The sequence below is a fragment of the Cavia porcellus genome, unplaced genomic scaffold, assembly GCF_034190915.1.
Source record: "Cavia porcellus strain 051 isolate PalLab524CR breed Dunkin Hartley unplaced genomic scaffold, mCavPor4.1 scaffold_5, whole genome shotgun sequence".
Classification (NCBI taxonomy): domain Eukaryota; kingdom Metazoa; phylum Chordata; class Mammalia; order Rodentia; family Caviidae; genus Cavia; species Cavia porcellus.
In genome coordinates this window covers 29,418,986-29,440,434 of record NW_026947488.1, presented here as the reverse complement: position 1 = coordinate 29,440,434, position 21,449 = coordinate 29,418,986, and the positions used below count along the sequence as shown (strand labels likewise).

General features: G+C 48.3%; 1 protein-coding gene across 6 annotated transcripts in view; it reads right to left on the bottom strand.

The window, feature by feature from the left end:
- The window catches only part of Bcl2l1 (BCL2 like 1), a 48,502-nt gene extending 27,450 nt beyond the window's left edge, over positions 1–21,052 (bottom strand). The window contains exons 1-3 of one of the 6 annotated variants that reach the window (XM_063248552.1): positions 19,743–20,000; positions 18,773–19,449; positions 10,498–11,562 (exon numbers count right to left, since the gene is read on the bottom strand). In XM_063248552.1, coding sequence (XP_063104622.1) covers positions 11,545–11,562; positions 18,773–19,336 — 582 coding nt within the window. In that variant the 5' untranslated portion in view covers positions 19,337–19,449; positions 19,743–20,000 and the 3' untranslated portion in view covers positions 10,498–11,544. Of the gene's footprint in view, positions 1–10,497; positions 11,563–18,772; positions 19,468–19,742; positions 20,001–20,855 lie in introns of those variants that run through there. The other 5 variants (XM_013159841.3, XM_003476658.5, XM_063248553.1 and 2 more) reach the window with 5 other exon arrangements.
- Between the last annotated feature and the right edge of the window lie 397 nt (positions 21,053–21,449).

The window sequence follows — 21,449 nt, the reverse complement described above, 5'->3', positions numbered from 1 at the left end:
CTTTGTTCTGAAGACACTTGCAGAACAGAAAGGAAGGGGCAATGACTTTCAGTTCCTGTAACTGTCTAAAGCAGCAGCTGATTCAGCCAGATGATGTCACCTTCCCAAACCTCCTGACCAGCAGCTGAGGGTAAAAGCAGGAAATAGGGGATACTCAGCTGGCTAAGTCTGAACATGCCTCTAGCAAAGGTCTGCAATAACCGCAGGCTCCAGAGGCGTCCTCCTGCAGGCCAAGAGTTTATCAGTTGGGAGGCAGTGGGTGCCCCTTAAGACCCTCATCCCAAGATGCTTTTCCAAAGCCGCTTTCTACACCTCCTCAATCATCAATGTCTCATTTATTCTGAGGGTGGAGCAGTAAAAAGCAGCCTGCCCTTGGAGTCAAGAGGAATCTCGGCCTGAATCCAGGTATCAGCACATAGAAGCTGCAGGACCCTGGGTCCACAATGTCACCACTCTCAACCTCAGTTTCCTCATTGGAAAAGAAAGTAGACCACTGGCCACTGAGGCTAAAAGAAAAAATTAAATGAGAAAAATGCATGCAAAATGCCCGGCATGGGATAGGTGATCAATTAATGGCAACCACTATTATCATCCTTGCATATCTCTTAAGTGGGGTTTTGAAAGATCATCTTCATCTTTAACACAAAGGAAAAAAGGTCTGTGTGTGGTGGTATCCTTGTAATTCCAGCATTGTAGGAGGCTGAGTCGGGAAGACAGCAAATTCAGGGGCTGGGGATTTAGCTCAGCGGCATAAGTGCCTGCCTACCAAGTAGGCGTTGTGAGTTCGATCCCTGGTACCGATAAAAAGGGAAAGACCAAAAAAAAAGACAGCAAATTCATATCTAACCTGGGCAATTTAGTGATTTAATGAGACTTTGTCAAAAAAGAAAAAGCATTTGGGATATAGCTCAATCCCCAGTACAACAACAAAAACAACAGAAACAAAGGCACAGATCCTTCCCCGCCATCAGGGCAGAGAATCAGGGTAGGCATAAAAGTCTTGGACAAGTTAAGTTCAATCCTGCCTTGTTTTTCTCCTTCCACAAAATCTCTGCTTCACACATTCCCAGGTTGGCTGTTTCCCATCCATCTTCACTCAGCTCAAATGCCTGCTCCTCAGAGAGGCCTTCCCACACCACTGTGTAGGCAGCTGCCTCCTCACACACTCCATTTCTCAGCCTCGTTTTCTCTACAACATTTCATCCATTACTCAGAATCATCCAAAGCATCTGCTTCTTACGCTGGCTGTCTCCTGCACAAAAATAAAAGCACCCTCTTTGAATGCCTATTCACCAGAGCACTACTCCCAGCACTTAGTACACAGCACTCAATAAACAGCTGAATCACCAAACGAATGAATGTGCCTGCGATGGCCACAGGGTAGGACAATGGCCCCACATTTGCCACTTTGCTCATTGTTAGTTCAAAACCCTGGTTCCTATTTCAAAGGTTGGCACTGCCACATGGGAAATCAATGGTCCAACAGGTGACCAGGACAGACATCCATGACTGGCCATGATTCATCTACTGAAATACCAGGGCAGCCAAAGAGGGTTTCAGAATCCTTTCCTGGAAATTGAGGTTCCTACAAATCTAGTTCCAACTGACTTTTCTGGCTTTACCACCTAGCAGGAAACATCTTTGCACATGGCTCCACACTAGATTGCCATCACCCATGAGTCTGTCTCTCCCCCACCCCCGTTTTTTTTTGTACTGGCAACTGAACTCAGGACCTTGCCCTTGCCAGGCAGGCACTATACCACTGAGCTATATATCCCCAGCAAGATTTCTTTTTAAATTTACATGAAGTTTTTCTAATTCAACTAGAAGTTCTTGAAAAGCAGGAACTGGGTCTTCAATGGCGTTATCTAAATTAATAAACCTGGAGAAAGTCTCCTTGAAACAAAGTTGGTTGGTCTAGAGCTGCCTTCATTTAGGATGAGGCAGTAAGGAAGCCAGTAAATCCTGCACAATCTCAAGGTCATGTGCCTGTGAGATTTTTTTTTAAACCTGCATTTTCAAGAATTTGGGCAAGCCGGGCATGATGGTGCATACCCACAGTCCCAACTCAGCAGCTGAGATGAGAGGACAGCTTGTGCCCAGGAGGTGAGGACCAGAGCATCTTAAGAAATAAACAAACTGGGTGATATCTAATTATCACCAAGAATGGTAGAAAAACTGCTTGATTCAAAAGGACATTTGTGTGGCCTAGCCTTAGTCCTGAGTCTTGTTTTTTTGTTTATTTTTGTTTGTTTTGTTTGGAGGGGGGTTGAAACAGGGTCTTACTATATACTTCAGGCTGACCTTGAAGTGGCAATCCACCTGTCTCAGACTCCCAAATGCTGGGATTACAGGAGTGTGCCACCATGCCTGGCCTGGTTGTTGTTTACTTATCTCTATTCTTTTACCTTACTCCTTTTACAATTTTGTAATTTTTTGTTTATTTGTTTGGAGATGAGGGTTTCACTGTGTGGTCCAGGTTGGCCACAAGCCTTAAAGCTGACTATGCAGCCAAGGTTGGCCTCATACCATGAGCATCTTACCTTAGCCTCCTATGTGCTGAAACTACATGTATGAACCACCCTGTTCAGCTGTTTTATCCTTTTGTAATGAAATCTACTTTTTTTGGTGCCGGGGATTGAACTTGTGATCTTGAGTTTGCCAAGCAGGTATGCCACTGAGCTAAATCTCCTCAGTGTTTGTTTTATCCTTTTGATTGTGAATTTTTCTAAACTGCTTCTAACTCTTAGTAAACTAGAATGAAGCTTCAATAAAAAATAAGTATTCGTCAAGTTTTCTTTTCAATGCTACAGTGGTATATATAAAACATTATATACAAAGCAACTGCCAGGTATGATAGTACAAACCTGCAATATGAGCACTTAGGAGGCTGAGGTAGAGGATCACCATGAGTTTAAGACCACTCTGGGCTACACTGTGAGTTCAAGGCTATCCCAATCTACATAATGAGACCCTGTCCCCCCGCCCCCTCAAAAAAGAATGTTTCAAATATAGGTTATTACTATAACAAAACTTTTAAAAGGTAAAAAAACTAGAGTGATTTAAAAGTAACTTTAAAAGCAAGGTTAAGATGGGGCAGGGTGATGCACACCTGTATCCCAGAACTCCAGAGACCAAAGTAGGAGGAGCGCTGTGAGTTCAAGGCCAGCCGTGGCTACATAGTGAGATCTTGTCCCCAAAAAGGGGTCTGTTAAAGAAGGTCTCATGGAGGAGGTACCTCATGGATAAAGCCAATTGTAGAAACGAAAAGGGAAACATCAGGGATAGAACTTGCCAGGCAGAGGGAATAGAAACTCCATCAGGCAAGGAGAGGTACACGGCAAAGAGCTGTGTGGCTTGAGCAGCAGCAAAAGGGAATGCTGGGAGAGTGGGGCAGTAAGAGATCTCACAGGCCTCACCAAGTGCAGTGGGAGGCCACTGGAGGGTTGTAAACAAAGATGTGACAAGATCCGAACTGGGGTTTAAAAGGCCACGCTGGCTGCAGTGTTGCGGCAGGCGCGGTTCTCTAAGATCCTTTCCCAGCTCCAGTCTTGTGTCCTGTCCTATTATTCTGGGAGCTCATGAACTGGATCCCTGAGCAAGAGATGAGGATACACTTGAGAGGGACTGAAGAGACAGGAGTGATCTGAGCAGAAGTACAGAATGGATGGTACCTTGCTCTACAGATGCTGGCAGTGGCCCACTCAGGGAGGGGTGAGAATCTCAGCTTGGAAAATATCCCAAGCCACCTGTATTATTTCTGCCTCCTGTGGAAGTTTCTGTCAATGACACAGTGCTCTGGAATGCACCGGCGAGCACACACACCCAATCTTCCGTTTACAGAGATATACGAGATATACTACGCATCCTCCCAGGATTTAGCTCAGGGCTGGCCTACAGGAAATGGTCAGTAAGAGCTACTGATTGATTCAGGAAGAGGGGGAATATTCTCAGCCATTAAGCAAATATTAATGAGTACTCTGAGTACTATGTTGGTCTCTAGGGACGCAAGGTGAATAGGATGGGTTTCTGGTTTTCATTGAGCTAGAACTGAGAGACCAAAACCACAGACAGCTACTGTGCTGGATGCAAGTTACTGCACAACACTGACTAGGTCCCTCCTCATCTAGAGGTAGTACAAAAGGGCCCTGACGCCAGTCTGCCTGGGTTCAAACTTCAAATCACCATGGCTTTACACTTACTAGATGTAAATCTTTAAACCACTTTCTTAAACTCTTTATGCCCCACTTTTCTCCTCTGGCACCTGCATAGGGAACAACAAGAGCACCTAACTCCGGCGGAGGGGTGTAGGTCAGCCTTGCTTCACGTGCAGAGTCCTGGGTTAAATCCCTAGCACCACAAAAAAGGTACCTACTTCAGTGGTTCTATTGTGAGAATTCAGTGAATTAACATAAAATTTAAGGGTAAGTGTTCAGTAAATATTACCTATTATGAAAATTATCGTAACACGTGTGTTAAGTGTGACACGCATGATCGCATTTCATTCTTATAGAAATCCTACGAGGCAGGTAATGTTACAGCTGAGGTTCAGGAACAGGAAGAACTGTGCACAAGGTTCAATGACAGCTCTGTGACCGAGCCGGATTCAAAGCTGGCACTGTCCGGTTCCAGAGGCCATGCTTCTGGAAGAAAACCATCCCCTTTCACACAGAGCCCAGTACAGTGGCCGGCACACAGCAAAGGCCTCACAAAGGAAGCTCTATGGTCATCATGCCATTGTCCCTGGAGCCTGTGCTCCCAAGTTTCATGACTTTTTCTTACTGAGGTATGGGGCACTAACACAGAACTCCACCTTTTACCACTTTATCAGATCCAGAAACTTCCCCCCAGGTGCCCAGCCACCTGTGCGGACAGGCGGGTTGTTTCCTCTGGGCTGACTTCTTGTCTGGCCCTACACACCTCTCAGTTTCACCATCAGCCTCCAGTCTGGGCTTCACACCTGCACCTGCTGCACGACGCAGTCCCAGGGGACCCACAGCCTTCGCCCCGAGCCCTCTCCCCGGACCTTGTCCCAACAGGCCATTTCTGAATGGTCATCCCCTGGTGACCTTCCTGACACGGTGACTCCTACCATTTCATCCGAATGTGGGTACTCTGAGCAAAGAGAAATTCTTGCTCAGCCGTAGATGAAGAGGGAGAGAACAAGGGGTGGTGGTTCCTGTTCTGAGTCAGAGGTGAATGGAGGGCAGGCCTGCTACGCCCTGGCTCTTATGTGTAAGCGGCACTGGTCCTGGCCAGGTCAGGTCTTCTACTCAGCAGTTCAGCCTCGACGGGTAAGAACTTCCTGGGGTTAGGAATTAACAGTCGTTTCTATTTCCCATCTGAGTCACACTCGGTCTGCCTTGGCCTGGTAATTTGCAGAAGCCAACCAGTGGCTGAGCCAGCGAACAGCCAAGCCTGAGTGAGAGAAGAGGAAGCATCTAGAATTTGGTGAGCTTTGACCCTGCACTAGGCACTGTATGGGGCACATCACTAGGAATGCTGGTTCATTCTGTCACTAACACTATCCACCAAGTCCAAGGCTCCAAAATAGTTGACAATGGTGAAAAAGACACACTTTCCATCCTCCCTCAGTTCAGAGCACCCTGCTTAGCTTTTCTCTCAACAATTCTATGGAACAATTCACCTATGAAGTATTACCTCCAGGCTCAGAGAAGTATCTTCCCAGGTTCATGGGGCCAGGTAACTGCTTCTGTTAAAAACAAAAATGCTTCTGGTTCAGTGAATGGATGAATGACACTGCTATGGCTGTGATCTTAGGCAGGCAGCAGGCAAAGACCACACATGGACAGCTCTCAAAGTGCTTTCTCATCTATCACCCCCATGGCCTCTGTCCTCACCCACTAGGCAGGTAAGCCAGTGTTATCTTTCTCCAGCACACGAGGCGACAGGCAGAGCTTGCGCAGGAGGCTTACAGACATGTAGCAAACTAGGAGTGGGGCCATCTGAGAAAAACTCCAGAGTTTCCACACTGCCTTGCTCAATTACACAAACATATGCCAAGCACTTACTACGTGCTAGGCGTGCTCCTATGCACTCTAAATATTTAACTCATTGTCTTTTAGTCAGTCAACAAATAACAAGGTCCTTACCTTCCAGAAGACCTTTGTCATAATATCTATGTATAACAGATTTTGGTCCTTTTTATACTATCAGTTTTTCATACTAGGTAGACAATGTGATGTTTACACATATGTCCAATTTATTTCACTAAACAATGGTCTCAAGGTGCATCCACTTACAGAGAAAAGTCTAAAGCTTACCCTTCTTTATGGCTGAGTAGTACTCCACTGTAATTTAAAAACCCACATCTCCTTCCTCCATTCATTGGTTGATGGGCATCTGGGCTGTTTCAGAGACCCTTATCAAAGATCAGAAAAAATGTGTCCCATTGCCAAATGCGTAGTCAGCAGTACTGGCCAACGTATGTACAAGCTATGACTTGAGGCTCCTGAAGTGAGCAAGGCCTCCGAGCTTTAAGAATTTTAAAATCTTCAAACTCTTGGCTGATAATATCAATACACTCTGTCAGCTTGAAAACGTGCTCTTGGAGAAGAGCTCCAATAACAACTTGATCACCTGTATTGGTAATCTGATAATAATAGTAATAATGGTAGCTGTCCTGCTAAGTAATTATTATATGCGAGGTTCCATGGTGTGTGCACCACGCATCTTTTTGTACTCACAAAAATGTTTCAAGAAAAGCACCACAGGGGCTAGAGGTAAAGCTCAGTGATAGAGTACCTGCCCAGCATGCTCGAGGTTTAATCTCCTCTAGTACTGCAAAAACATAAAAAATCTATATATTTTTTTCTTTCTCTTTCCACTAGTGTTATCAGCTCCTTTTATAGATGAAGAAGCTAAAGCTGGGAAAGATTAACTAACTGGCCAAAGAGGAACAGGTGGCATTTGGTACCGGTTTATCAATTTTGTACCTGACTCTTTTTCATCAACCAGGAATCGAATTCATGACCATGCGCTTGCAAGGCAGGCGCTTATGGAGCTGAGCTAAATCCCAGGCCCTTGTGTCTGACTCCTGACACTGATGGAATTTTCCCCAAGGAGGCACTGGTAAGGCAGATACCTGAAATATCAGGAGCAGCCTCTGCCTGGCAGAGGTGGGCCTCCAAATTCCCTAGCCATCTTCCTCATCCCTTTTCATCAACTCTTAGCGTCCTACTGAGATGGGGAACAAAAGAGAAAATGGCTAGATATGTCCTGGCCAGCGGTGGCAAACCTACATGCACCAGTTTTATCTTTGAAAGCCCCGAAAGGTTTGCCATCTCGGGCTAGGGCAACATAAGCCTCCCTCTCTGGTGATCCTCAAGGAAGAAGTCTGTCACTTCCACCCCTGCCCCAAACTGAAGGGGTGGGTCAGGGGAGTCTTCTCCCTGGCACTAGCAGAGAGGCACCCAAGGAAAAAGGGAAGAAGCCTCATTGGCTCTTTCCTCCCTTGGGGGAGAAGCCTACATGTGACAGAGTGCTTGTGTTTCACTTGAAACCCCCTTGGGAAATGCCAGGGCACCTTCTGGGCCCAAGAAGCTTCAGACAGGAGAACTGGTACAGCCCTGAACTGCAAGCTAAGCTAACTATTTCTAAGCACTGTAACTGGGTCACCAGGTTCTTGGAGAAGCCAGCTGTGGCTGGGGGGATGGGGAGGGAAATTTTGTAGCCTATCAAGATCCCTACACTTCCCTTCAGGCCCCACCCTCCTCGAAATCTGCACCTGCTCCCAAACTGACCCCTCCCCCCAGCTGGGCCCAGCTGTCAACGGCTCCCAAGGCCTCAACCTTGCCTTCTCTTAGAACCACAGGGCCTTCCAACAGGACATACCTTATTGTCACCTGAGCCTTTCAGAAAGACAGCCATGGTGCACAGGAGGGGTGGCCTCTCCCAGAGGGCATTTCTTGCTCTACCAGGGTAGCAAGAAAGCTTGGACCCTTTGGGCCCGCCATGGGTACCTCCTGGCATTGTGGCAGCAGGTGGCAGGAGACAGGTGATGTTTACCCTGTCATGGCCAGGGTTGCTAAAAGCCTTCAATCAATCCTTTGAATCTGCACCTGGTTCTCAGGTCCAAAATAACAGGGGCAGTCTACCTGCTTGCAGGTCACAGGTGCCTCTGGCTTTTATCTCCCTGCAGCTCTTCCTGGTTCTTCTTCTCAGGGATTCTGAAGACCTGGGTGCACTGCACGGGGCTCTGGGCCTCTTCCCAGTGGACCCACCTCTACCACCAGCCATCCTATCCCTGTCCAGCGGCTGCTGGCACCAGTTACCCACTCCCTTTGGCCTACCCAGCTTTATTGTCAGCCCAGATCATCTTTTTTTTCTTTGCATTTTGGCTTTTTGAGACAGAGTCTCACTATGTAGTGCAGGCTGGCCTCAAACTCATGGCACAGAGTACTCAGATTATAGGCGTGTACCACCGTACCCAGCTGGCAAGCCCAGGTCCTTGTCAACTCTAACCAGTCTGCCTCCTCACCACCTCCCAAACGCTCCATACATTCCCAGCCTCCACATCTGTCTGGGTGATTTTTATTCATCTAACCCATCCTGGCCATAGTGCTTTCACCTACTTGAATCCTTCATGGTCCACAGCTTCCTCATAAATAATGATGGCTAACAGTGATTGAACCTCCAGTGATCATCCCCTTCCTAACCCTCTGCACCACTGCCACAGAAGGGAGCAGCCTGGCAATGCAGGTGCTGGGGTGCAGGCTGAGAGGGAAGGCCCTGGGCTGAGTAATCTCAATTGTAGCAGTAACTCAGGGTGTAAGTGGGGTCTCCTGGCAGAGGTCCAGGGCACCTGTGGGAGGCAGCCAGCAAGGTCTGACTTCTTCTGCTGTTGGAGTTTACACTAGATTTGGCCAAACCATTTGCCAAGCATTTGAGCTATTCCTACTGTTTCACATGAGTTTGTGTCCTTAAGGGCAGAGATGTTTTTCATAGCCTAACCTGCGTCTACTGGTAACTGCCCTTATGTTGCTGGCCATGACCTTGCCCAATCGTAGGCCCTGTGCCAGGCACTCAGGGTAAAAGAAACCAGTCCAGGCCTGCAAAAAAGCAGTGGCACAGTGGCTTAAGGAGGGGCTCTAGCACCAGACACATCTTACTGTGAGACCCAGTTATGCTTCACATGATGTGTTACAGTGGCTATGCGGTATTATGAAGCCTCTTGAGGCCTGGGCAGTTGTGGGGACCAAGATGATTGCGAAGGCCATAAATGCAGCACCTGGCACAGAGCAAACAAGCACTCAATAGGCACCATGATGTTGGTCACCATTACTAAAAACATTTGAATACTTAACTTTCTCATTTGTGCGTCTGCTTACTCTGGTAGGTTGGCATTTCTCTCTCAGGCCTACCGATGAGAACTGGAAGCTGGTTTGCCTAGTTTTATACCACCAACAAGGAGTCAAGCTGTTTCAAATATAAGTCCAGCGTTTCATTTGAAAGTCAGGGGCTAACTATAATGTACCCTGCCAGGTGTGTCTAGAGGCTGAGGGCATGGATGGGTGGTAGCAGAGGGACGCTAGCCAGGCCCAAGGTGTGGTGGAACCCTGGCCCCCACTGTAGAGAAATGGCACCCAGTTCCACTCACTACAGACCCACAGCACCCTCTTAAGCACATCTAAGGCACTCATCATCTGCAAAACAAAAAACACTATACAACACTACCAGGACAGCAAGGAGTGTAGCCTTAGGAAAGGCTAGCAGAAATGACAACAATGGGTTAAAAACCAGAACACAGGCTCTGACACTGCCACTTACTGTGGGACTTGATTTCCTCCTAGAAATGGGGGTGAACGTACCCACCTCACCTACCCTACTGGGAAATGGGTATAAAGGAGCCTGGTAAATTATAAAGCAGCACCACTCCCAGGACAGGAATTGTCATTCACTGCAGATGCCTAAGGCAGCAGAGTGTGTTAAAGACAAACAACCCAGGTTTGAAGCCCAGCTCGTTCTGGTCCTCACAGCCTGTGACGACCTGGGCCTATCATTCACTCCTCTTTGAGTCTCAGTTTTCTCAACCACAAAACGAAGTGACTGTCTACCTGACAGGATGCTTAAGGATTTCTAGAGACAAAGAGCACAGGCTTTAGAATAAGACAAACCTGGTTTCAAATCTCAATTTCTTGCTAACTACAAGCCCTCCCAAATCTCAGTGTCCTACAATGAGAAAGCTGTTGGGACAGTAACAGAGATGATGTCAACAGAGTCAGGATAAACAAGCACTGGATAAATGCAATCAGTAGACACTAGTGAAGCGGTAGGTGAAACGCAGAGCAGTGCTTACAAGTAGAGGCCTGGAAGTTCCCTTCCGGGCTTGGCCACTCACTAACTGCGCTGTCTTGCATAAGGTGCTTAACCTGTCTACCACAAATTTCCTTATTTGTGAAAAGGTGGTGGTAACAGTACCTATTTCAGAGTGCTGCTGTGAAAATGTAATCAATTAATACAGGACACTTTGAACAATGCCTGGCACACAATAAGCATTCAATAAATGTTAGGTGCTATTAATAGCAATTTTAACAATAATATTAATCACCAAGCGGAATAAGAGGGAGGGACTGTTTAATCCCGGACAAGGGCATCCCATGGAATAATTCCAGAGAAGGGCCTGGGCAGCTGTTTGTAGGCACGTTTTCAGCCTCTGAGACTCTTCTGTGGAAGGGACAGGAGACTGGAGGCTCCTGGGCAAAAATCCCAGTCCCACTGACCAGGGGCCAGCCCCTAGGGAGGCAGTCAGGCTCTTGGAAGGGACACTGTGTTCCTGGCCCTGCCCGACTCTGACTTGGGGAACAAAGGCACGTGTGTGTGGCCAGGGAGGAGGGAGGGGAATGTTTCCCTTTCAAGAGTGGAACAAAGGATCTGAGGCATAGCTGAGTGCATTCCAATCCCCTCCCAGGCCAGCTCCCATTCCTCAGATGATTGTCCAACAAGGTTTTCAACCTCCTGGATTCCTCCTGAAAGGTGACTGGGGGAGGGGGTGGCCGGCTCAGTTTCACTCCACCCTGCCATCAGTTTCCAAGAGGCAGGATTTAACTGTGCCAAACCCCAGGAATCTCCCTTAGGAATCTTGGTGCTGTGCGGGGTGGGGTAGGAACCCCTTGGGGAACTCTGAACCTGGGTAATGGATGACACAGGGCACTCCAAGTGACAGGTTTAATACTGCTCTAGGGGTAGTCCATGACAAACTGCTACTGACTGACGGAGCCCAGGAAAGAGACCACGGGAGTGCTGACTGATGTCCCTCCCCAACTAGCACAGGGCGGGAGAGTGGTACAGCAGAACTAAACAGAACATTTTCTAAATCTTAAAAGGAGCGTCACAGGCTAGAGGATAGCATTAACTAAAGGAGGAAAAGGGTGGGAGTGCAAAAAAAGTAAGTGACAAGAGGAAAGGGAGGGTCAGGGCCAAAAAAAGCAGGGTGCGGGGCTCTAGGGACGTTACTTTCCAGTTTCCACATCTTGCCGGCAGGAATCCGCCTGCTGGGCTGGGACAGGAAGCAGTCCATGGAAGTCATTGCAATGGCATTTCCTGAAGAGCAACAGAAAAACCTCTAGTTCCGAGGGGTGTTCGGGAGTCTGCCCAAAGCCTCAGCTTGGAGCTCCCTGCAGGCCTGGCCTGAGAGTATCATCAGGAGGAAACCAAGTAGCAGAAGGTCCCAAAGCAGTTTTTTTCTATGAAAATACTCTTTGCAAAATCAATATGTAAGAAACAGAGGGCAGATGATTGAAGGAGCCCCATGGTGGTGGTGGTGGTGCTGCTGCTGCTGCTGACATTAACAGTCACTGTTGTGCATGCCAAGCCATCAATCAGCTCACTCAATCCCAGAACTACGTGCTCCTGGTCCAGCCATCACAAGTTAAAAGACTTGCGCACATAACCCAGCACGTGAGCAGTGAAGTCACTTCATCTCTCAAACCTTCCCTCTCTCCTGTCAAGCAAGGAGGACACATCCTTTGACTCACTCTAGGATGGCTATGGGGTCAAAAGTGCAAGGTGGGGCAGGCATGGAGGCTGAGGCAGGAAGACTGCTGAGTTCAAGGCCAGCCTGAACTACCTAGTGAGACCCTGTCTCCAAAACAAAAACAAAAAACTGCAGGGTGGATACACAAGTGCAGGCTACACAAATGTGACATACTGTTCTTGTGGGGGTCAGTGACAAACTTCCCTACATTAACCCGGGGGTTAGTCAACAGGAAAAAGCCATCCTAAAGCATCACTAGTATGAAATATCCACAATGGTCGACTTTGCCACAAGGCCAAAGGCCAGTGAGAACCAGGATTCCTAAGCTGCGTAAGTCCACCCTGCAGAAGAGGACCCTGGGGCTGAGGAGTGAGGTGATGTGTTAGGAGCAGAGTGAGAGCTCTTAGAACCAAGACCAGAGAGTGCTTGGACCACCTGAGCAAACAAACACCAGAGAGCTCCAACCACCACAGGAAGGTGCTAAGAGCAAGCCTGCCCTGATGATGTGCCAGGGGAGCGCTACGGAGGAGGAAAAAGGAGAAAAGATGTCCAAGATGCTGTGACTGCGTAGCTATGAGTTTTACAGCACAGACGTAAACATGATGACACCAGTGTAGCACTAGGCCCTACATACCTCAGGCCTGTTTCACTGCATCTGCATCACCACTCTATGAAGCAGATATTATTTGTCCCAATGTTCAGGGAGATCAAAGGAGCTTGTCAAGGTCACACAGATAGACGTGAGTGGGCTTGGATCTGAACCCAGACGAGCTGCAGTGATTTAGACAGAAACACCGCTAGTGTCAAAGAGGATCATTCATCAAGAAACCACATGTGGAGAGAACTGTTTCTGAAGGATAGTTAGGGGATTTAGCCTGGATTCTAGTGCCTTCGCCCAGAAGGCCTGAAAAACATGGCCTTCAAGGTGACTGGACAGAGCCACTGATACACAATGTTCAGGCCTGGTCTTATTCCCCAGGGCCCTCTCTCTACCTCTACATTAACCACTGAGCTCTTTTATCTGGCAGTTGCACCAGCCTCTTCACTAGGTTCCCTGCTGCATCACTTGCAGAATTCAGAGCATCGTTTCCCATGCTGTAACCCTTTCCTTGGTCTCTTCCACATCCCAAAGCCAAAGCTTCATCACGGCTTGTACTGCCCTACCTGTTCTGGCTTCCAGCTCTCTCTCCCTTCCCCAACACAACCATCCTCTGCCCTTGCACCCTACCAATCTGCCTTTGCTGTTTCTTCTCTAATCATGTTGACTTCTGGCCATCCCTGAAAATGGCACACTCATTCCCCCGAGCCCACCCCCTTGCCTGAAACACCCCCTCAGGGGGACTGACATCATACACTACTTCTACCCCTTTGAGTCTTGGCTCAAATAACATTTTTGGGCAATACCTTTATTGGCACTCAGGACACACCACCCTAAAATACGACTGACTGTAAGAAATCAGAATATGCCATTCCAAAAATATACATCTTTTGGCATATTTTGAGCTGGTTATTCTGAGAAACTGCAGACATAGGAGTAGTTCTTAAACACTGTCCTTCTGCTAAAGAAATTTAAAGGAAAGTATTTGTTATCAGAAAGAAGGCTGCCTCAGACATTTTACCTGAAACACCTTATCTGTATAACAGCACAATCTTTTTAGATTTTTTTTTTTGAGACAGGATCTCAGTTTGTAGTTCAAGCTGGTCTTGAACTCACTACGTGTAGCCCAGACTGGCCTTGAACTTGTGATGATGATCCTCCTGCCTCAGTCTCCCAACTGAGAATTACAGACCTGTGTCAACTTCTGTAATTTAGATTTAAGTTTTATTGTATGAACATCAGAGTATACTTAAATGAACTAGGATGGCTTCAAGTGTCACCAAGCCATACAGTCTTTTTTTTTTTGTCTTTTTCCTTTTTATCGGTACCAGGGATCGAACTCACGACTGCCTGCTTGCAAGACAGGCACTTATGCCGCTGAACTAAATCCCCAGCCCTTAGGCCATATAGTCTTATGGCACTACTGTGGCTGACAAAAATGTCACTGCACAATTATGTATTTTCTGTCTGGCACCCCCATTAGAATGTGAGCCTCATGAGGACAGAAGCTAAGTTTTTGCTCACTGCTGTATTCCAGGTACCTAGGTCAGCCTGGCACACAGCAGGAATTCAATAAACACTGAATGAATGAATGAATGAATGGGTAAAGGTTCACTTCAATAATTATTATTCTGGTTTGATAATGTCTGTTTCTTTAAAAATTTAGCATTTCCAAGACCTGTGGTCAGTGGTAAAGAAATAAGTGTGGACAAGATGGGTGCTCCACCCTCAAGAAGCTCCTAATTCTGCGACACAGGATATTTCCTAGAAATACCTTCTCTGCACCAACTTAACTCTACTACCGATTCTTTTCCTCTTCAATCTAAAGTTCACTACAGACCAAACCAAGAAAAAGGCTGAGTAAGCTGGTAACATATTCTCCTGGGTCTTTTTTTTCCCAGGTTAAACAGAAACTCCCCATCGGGACTGTCTGATGCAGGTCTGCCAACTGGGAATGGGAAAGATAGACAGTAGGCTGTAGGAGCAGAAGAGACAAAGGATCCAGGACAAAATGAGTCCTTCAGAGAAGAGAGGGTGACTCCTTAGGACACTGTGGGTTTGGGTTGGAGGCTGGGGTTCAGGGCCGAGGCCCTAATAAATCAGGGTAGCAGATTCTGTTTCTGTAGAAGAAGAGCTCAGTGGGACTTAACCCAAATCTATCCAAGCTAAACCCAGATGAAACCACAACTGCTAAAAGAAAGACTCAGGAGAGAAGGCTGAGGGCACTGGAAAAACCAGGGAGGTTAGTCAGGACGTTCAAGCTACCAGCCCCCAGGACAGGTGCCTACAGCAGGGACAGTCAGCAGACTGCAACTTCCTGAGGCCCAAACATATCTATCTGGTAACCGCCCACAAGAAAGTCAAGAAACCCTTTGGGTTCTATTGTGGTCCCCTAAAAATTACCTGGGTAATTTTCTAACATAAAATTAACCAAGTGAAGGGCTCCACGGGTCTACTGGGGAAATTATTCCTAAGACATCTGGAAAACCCTCTGATGGCAAGAGAGTTTTTAAGAGCAACCTAAAATGTACACCCAGAACAAGTGGGTGTTCCAAGGGGGAACCCCTGAAATAATTCTACTTCGTTTTGAGACCTGAACAAGACTACTAAAAATTTCCATGTGAGGTTTCTAATGGGATTGCCCCAAGAAAACCACAGAATTGCCAGCATTTGCAAAAGATGCAGGCATCTCAATCAAGCTATGCCAAAGAAGCCAGAACAGGCAGAACCCCAGAGACTGGGAGACCAGAGCCATGCAGCCTTCCAAAGGCCAACTTATATTTTCTTCTCACACACTCTGTTCATAGCTCTCAAAAATGGTTTCCATCAGCCTAAAGGATTCCTCCAGAAACAGCTACCCCAAAGTGGACTGAATCACCTGTGTCCTCAGCCACATTCCCACTGGAAAGCTCATACAATTCTCTAATATTTCAGGAACTGGCTTTGTTTCTTAAGGACTAACTCCAGTAGGCAAGGTTCAGTTCCCTGATGGAGGAAGCCCATTCATTAAAAAGCAGGGCTTCCACCCTACAATTAAGGTAAGGGAAGGGCTTTTATTCTAGATCCTTTACTAGAGTCAAGCTATGGCAGCTGACTATCATTATTCCATTTTATAGATGGGAGAGACAAATGGATGAGACAAACAGGTTCAGGATTTTGCCAGGTGACTCAGATAAAGGCTGGAAATCCAGACCTTGGAGTATCACACTGCAATTTAACAGTGTTACCTGAGACAGGGCACCTCCCTGCATGCACGCCAGTGTCATCTGTTTGGCAAGGACTGGGGTTTTTGGTTTTTGCAAAGGAGTTTTCTTAAGGACTGAACCCAGGACTTCACGTAGGTAGGCAAGCACTCTACCTCTGAGCTACATTCTTAGCCTCACGTTTTAACAAGAAATCAACAAGAAGCCCAATCAGGGCAAAACCTAAGGCCCACTTGCCAACTATCACATTTGACATTTGACTTTTAGCAATGCCAGATAATGAGGCCAATCATACCTTTGGAAACCTGCTGCTGACAAAGGCACTGTCTTTCCTACCACTACATGAACGATATTGAGACCACGGCTCAGAGAAAGCATCTTTACAGCTTTGTGCTTGGCCCAACAGCATCTCTGGCTTTCTACACCAGTCTGTTTATTACTCCCTGGACAAGCTGATATGGATGGAAAGTGTTTAGGTTTCAGAGTCAGGCCAAGCTTTGTGTACATTCTCACTTGGACACTTAGCCTGCTGACAAAACAGAGGTCAGTCACTTTGCCACTAGGGGCTTCATGTGTGGACTACATGAAAGAGCTACCATTTCCATGTGGAAGATACTGTGTCTGTTCTATTGTAGATGCTCAATACACTGGTTGCACAAGAAAAGGACCTAACACCACACCAAATACATTAAGAGACATTCAATAAAGGCTAACTTCCTTCCCCTTTCCTGTAGGATTACTAACTTTACAGCATATCTGGAGGTGGACTGGCTTAACTCCTACACTCAAGGATCTCACAGCTCCAGCCTACAGGACGAGTATGAGATGTTACTGCAACAGCCAGTCCACACAGCTCAGAACAGGACACTCCTAACAAGGAAGTGGGTGGGTACCCCAGGCTCAAAGAATTCTGAGTCAAATGTTCTTTACTCCCTGGCCACAAGGGAAGAATGCATGTGTAGAAATGGTTCTGACATAACTGGCTCTTCTGTACACATCCCTCCTGTTCACCAAGAGGAAGTAACATGTGGTATGTTGTCCAACGGGCTCTGGTAATTCTTGAGCAAAGAGATGGAAGACAAAATTTCAATCGGTGAAGACCTAATGAACTTGCCCAGAGCTGCTGTGTCTAAGTCTTTTCTTAAGCAACACCAGGCAGCTGGCAACCCTCTGGTCAGGGTACCCTCTTGAGAGGCTGGCTAGCAGATCAGGCTGCCATTTGTTTACAGCTGGCAACAACTTAGCTGGTTTTAGGACCACTGGCCAAAGGCAAATTAGGACCAGTTGGAGATGCTTCAGAGAATGTGACTATAGTGCTGAAACCTTGTTCCTTCTGTAATCAGCTGAACAAATATTTGCCCCCAATGAGAATCCAAGCAGGAGGGAAAAGAACAGGTCATCACACAAACCAACAGGAACTAATTAATCATTTATCTCCTCTACCTCCCAGGGAACTAGCATGGCTTTCAAGTCTGGTCATCTTTAGCTCAAGAGAGCCCATCTTTGTCTCCCCCAATTCTGACCAAGCCATCCAACTTCTACTGATGACCTCTTTGCTTTTTACAGAAGTTGGTAGAAGGGAAGAGCTGATAAAGTTTCAAAGAAATGGGAACCGAGATGTTTGGGTTCCAGGGCAAACCCAAGAGGTCCCAGCAGCTCAGTGGTAAAGTGAGGTGCCTGCCACACCCTAGGCCCAACCTATGGACAACTGCATTCCTGACATTCCTGTGTCAGTGGTGCATGGCCTTTCCCACCACAGCTCCTGCAATGGATGACTTATTTCCCATGGCCTGTAGGTCATCTGCTTATTCTGAAGGGACAGAATACCTCTCCTAAGACATATACTTCCCCAAGCAGAGAGATACACCAAGGAAGTAGAACAGAGTTCACTGAAGGAGGGTAAAAATTGCCTACAGCTACCACTAATAACGAAGCTCTCACCTCCAGCTCATCCTGACTAGAGGTGAGCAAGTTTCTCCCTCCACGGAAAAGGAACTTTCTGGTATCAGTTACTGTGAGCACCTTCTCTAAGATTCATAATACTCCAAAATACTCTTCAAGGCAAGGAGCAGTTGCCACAATTTTTAGTGGAAGAAACTAAGGCTCAAGAAAGTAAGCCAATCTGTTCAAGGTCATACTAATTAAGTGACAGGTACAGGACTTACACCTGCGTCCAGTCTGTCACCAAATCTTAATGTTCTACAGAGAACCCCACAGATGGGGTTCTTGCTTTGACAGCAAACAGTGAATGGTAAAGAGGCCCCCTAGTTCCTGACCAGAAAGTTATCAGGCAGAGCAGCTGGAACTCCCCAACTGACCCCAGGCAGTGAGGTGCAAAGTCCAGCCGCTTAATGTGACACAGCAAGAGTCCACAAATAGACCAGTCATGCAGAAAGTTACACACTTTGGGCAAGATGAACTTGGCAGAAACAGCACAAACACAACTAGTACAACCTATGCTAAAATCAGTCAGTCCTCAGCCATCCAAGCCAGTGGGAACTCCTGCCCACCCAAATGGTCTGAGAGGAGTCCTATGCACATTAAACAAATATAAAGGAAACTTGCTTTAGGGGAGGGAAGCCACGATAGGACTGACACCCTTGCAGGAGAAAGATGAAGGGACTTGTGGGTCATCTGCTTCTCCAGGTATTACGTGCATCACCACTCCGCATGGTGACCACTATTGTCAGGGTGAGGGAAGCACTGGACCAACTTCTTATTCTCAAAGGTTTTGAGTCAAATGAACAGATAGGCTATGGTTTTCTTTGCTGGGAAACCCTAACACTGGAGTGGGGTCAGGAAACTGATCGGAATGCAGAGAGAGGAATCCATCAAGAACTGGCTCATCCTTATTTCCAAAGACCTCTTGTGGTACAGGTCTCCTTAACAATCAACATTCCCAACACAGAAAAAGATACAGGGAGAGGGCTGGTGGGATAGCAAAGAAAAGGGACACATAAGGGGCGTGGTTCTTACCCAGCCGCCGTTGTCCTGGATCCAAGGTTCTAGGTGGTCATTCAGGTAAGTAGCCATCCAGCTTGCGATCCGCCTCACCAATACCTGCATCTCCTTGTCTACGCTCTCCACGCACAATGCCCCGCCGAAGGAGAAAAAGGCCACAATGCGACCCCAGTTTACCCCATCCCGGAAGAGTTCATTCACTACCTGTTCAAAGCTCTGATATGCTGTCCCCGGGGTGATGTGGAGCTGAGATGTTAAGTCGCTGAATGCTCGCCGGTACCGAAGTTCAAACTCATCGCCCGCCTCCCTAAGAGCTTGCTTCACTGCTGCCATGGGGATCACCTCCCGGGCATCCAAACTACTGCTGTGGCCAGTGGCCCCATTCACCGTGGGACTATCAGTTAGGTGCCAGGATGGGTTGCCATTGATGGCACTGGGGGTCTCCATCTCTGATTCAGTCCCTTCTGGGCCTTCAGTCCTGTTCTCTTCCACATCACTAAACTGACTCCAGCTGTATCCTTTCTGGGAAAGCTTGTAGGAGAGAAAGTCAACCACCAGCTCCCAGTTGCTTTGAGACATTTTTATAATAGAGATGGGCTCAACCAGTCCATTGTCCAAAAACACCTGCTCACTTACTGAGTCTGGTCCTGGCTTAGTGATTCTCTTCTAAGATCCAAAGCCAAAATAAGGTTCTGAAAAGAGAGAAAGAGCTTCAGGAAAAAAAGAAATTAATATGCATGCCAATTACCCTACAACATCCCATTTCCCCTCCAGGTACCACAACTGGTTTCTTTGTGGTGCCTACGACGGTCTGGGTCCAGGTTCCAAGGGACTTCAATGAAGTCAAATTGAAAGGACAAGTAGGCTCTGAATCGTCTCATCAGCCTCTTTTACCACAACCACCCCCTTTTCTCCGTAAAATCGCCTTCCTCGGAAAGTCACCACCACCGGCAGTCCCCTCTCCCTCCGCCCCCACACCACCTACATTCAAATCCGTCTTAGGCGACAGCAGGCAGGTGCAGCCCCCGGAAGATCTTTTGTATCATAGGTCGGGAGAGGAGGTGGCGGCCGGCTAGCCGGTAACTCAGCCAGCCTCGTGGCGGCTGGCAAAAAAACCAGCTCCAGCCGGAGGGATCATGCGACCCGGTAGGCTGAGAGCCCAGAGGCGATACAGGAATTGCGAAGCTCAGGAACCTGCCCCCTTGCTCGCTTCCTCCATCGCCGGATCGAGGACAGCCTCTCCGCGCTGCAGCAGCGGCCTCCAGCCACCCGGGAGCCCAGCCCCCTCGCTCTCGCACGCCCCTTGGCTCTCCGCCTCCTACTGGGAGCCAAGGAGAACTCTCCTGGAGGTGGCTGATGTGGCTTTAGTGCAGGGATTTTTTTTTTTTTTTTCTATTTAAGTGTCAGCCCTGGGTGAGGCTTCCGAAAACCCCTAAGGGACTTCTCATTGGATCTCAAGATTTCAAGGAGGGACACAGAGAAGGGGAGACTGTCTCAGATCTGCGACCTGACCTCGGAAAGTCCGCCCCGGGGCCTTCGAGGGAGGCTGAAGGCCGGGGACCCCCCAAAAACGCCGCTGGTTTTCTTTGAATTCCCCAAAGACCCTGGACGTGGCGGTGGGAAATTGCCAGGTCCTCCATTCCCCGCCCGGACACAATGGCCGCCGGCGCCCTGCACAAAGATAGGGTGAGGGGGAGGCACTGGGCCTTTCCTTGGGTCAGGAAGAGGGGCCGAGGCCTGCTCGAGGCCCCCCCAGAGCTGAGCCTGCGTTTTCCTTGGCAGTCCAAGGCGGCTTCCTGGAGCCCCAGGGTGGGCTCAAGGATTGGGGTTTGCACCTCTCCAGAGCCCCGAGTGGGTGGGCTGCGGCCTCGCGGCTTCCCGAGCTCGCTAGGCCGGGTACCCGCCGAGCCACCGCCCCGTTGCTAGGCAACCGCCCTCCCTCGGGGCGCCCCCAAGACCTTTCTGAGAGGAGGGGTTTGGCCCCCGGCGGCCCGCCCCACCGTAGCCAATCAGTGAGTCCAGTTGGCACGGAAGCGGGCCAGAGAAGGCTCCCATTGGGTACAGGGCCTGTCACGCACAGGGGAGGCGGCGCTCTCACCTGCGAGCCCAGCAGGCCGTGAGGGGCCACATCCCCCGGCATCGGCCTGGCGGTTTCCAGACGCGAGAGCTCTTCGCGGCCGAGTTCCGCGTTGCGGACTCGGGCCGGCCTACCTGGCTGGCTGCTCGCGCCGTCTCTCCGAACAGGCCGGCCTCAGTTTCCCCTGAAGAGACCGGGGGAACTTGCAAGCTCAGTCACTTCCGGTGCCGCGGCAGCGCGCGCGAGCCCGACACGCAAAGGAAGTGCGCGCCTGGAGTGACGGGCGTCAAGACCTTGAAGAGAGCGCCCCCTAGCGTGAGGTCTGAGAATGCATTTCCATCAGTGCATTCAATTTCATCCTTCTACCAGTTTGTATACAGAATAGCCTCCCGTTATGATTAGCCACTTTTTCTCTGGTGGCCAACTGTGCCCATTAGGTGTGTTTCTCAGTTGCTGTGTTCCTTCATTTAATCGACTGTAAAATGGGTAATAGTACCAACCTCTTTCACTAAGTGTGAAGATGAAAAGAGCTATGTTTGCGAAGTCCATAGAATAGTGTCTGGTCCACAGTTCTGTGCTGCATGAATTCATTCAACAAATTTTTATGTCTTGGGG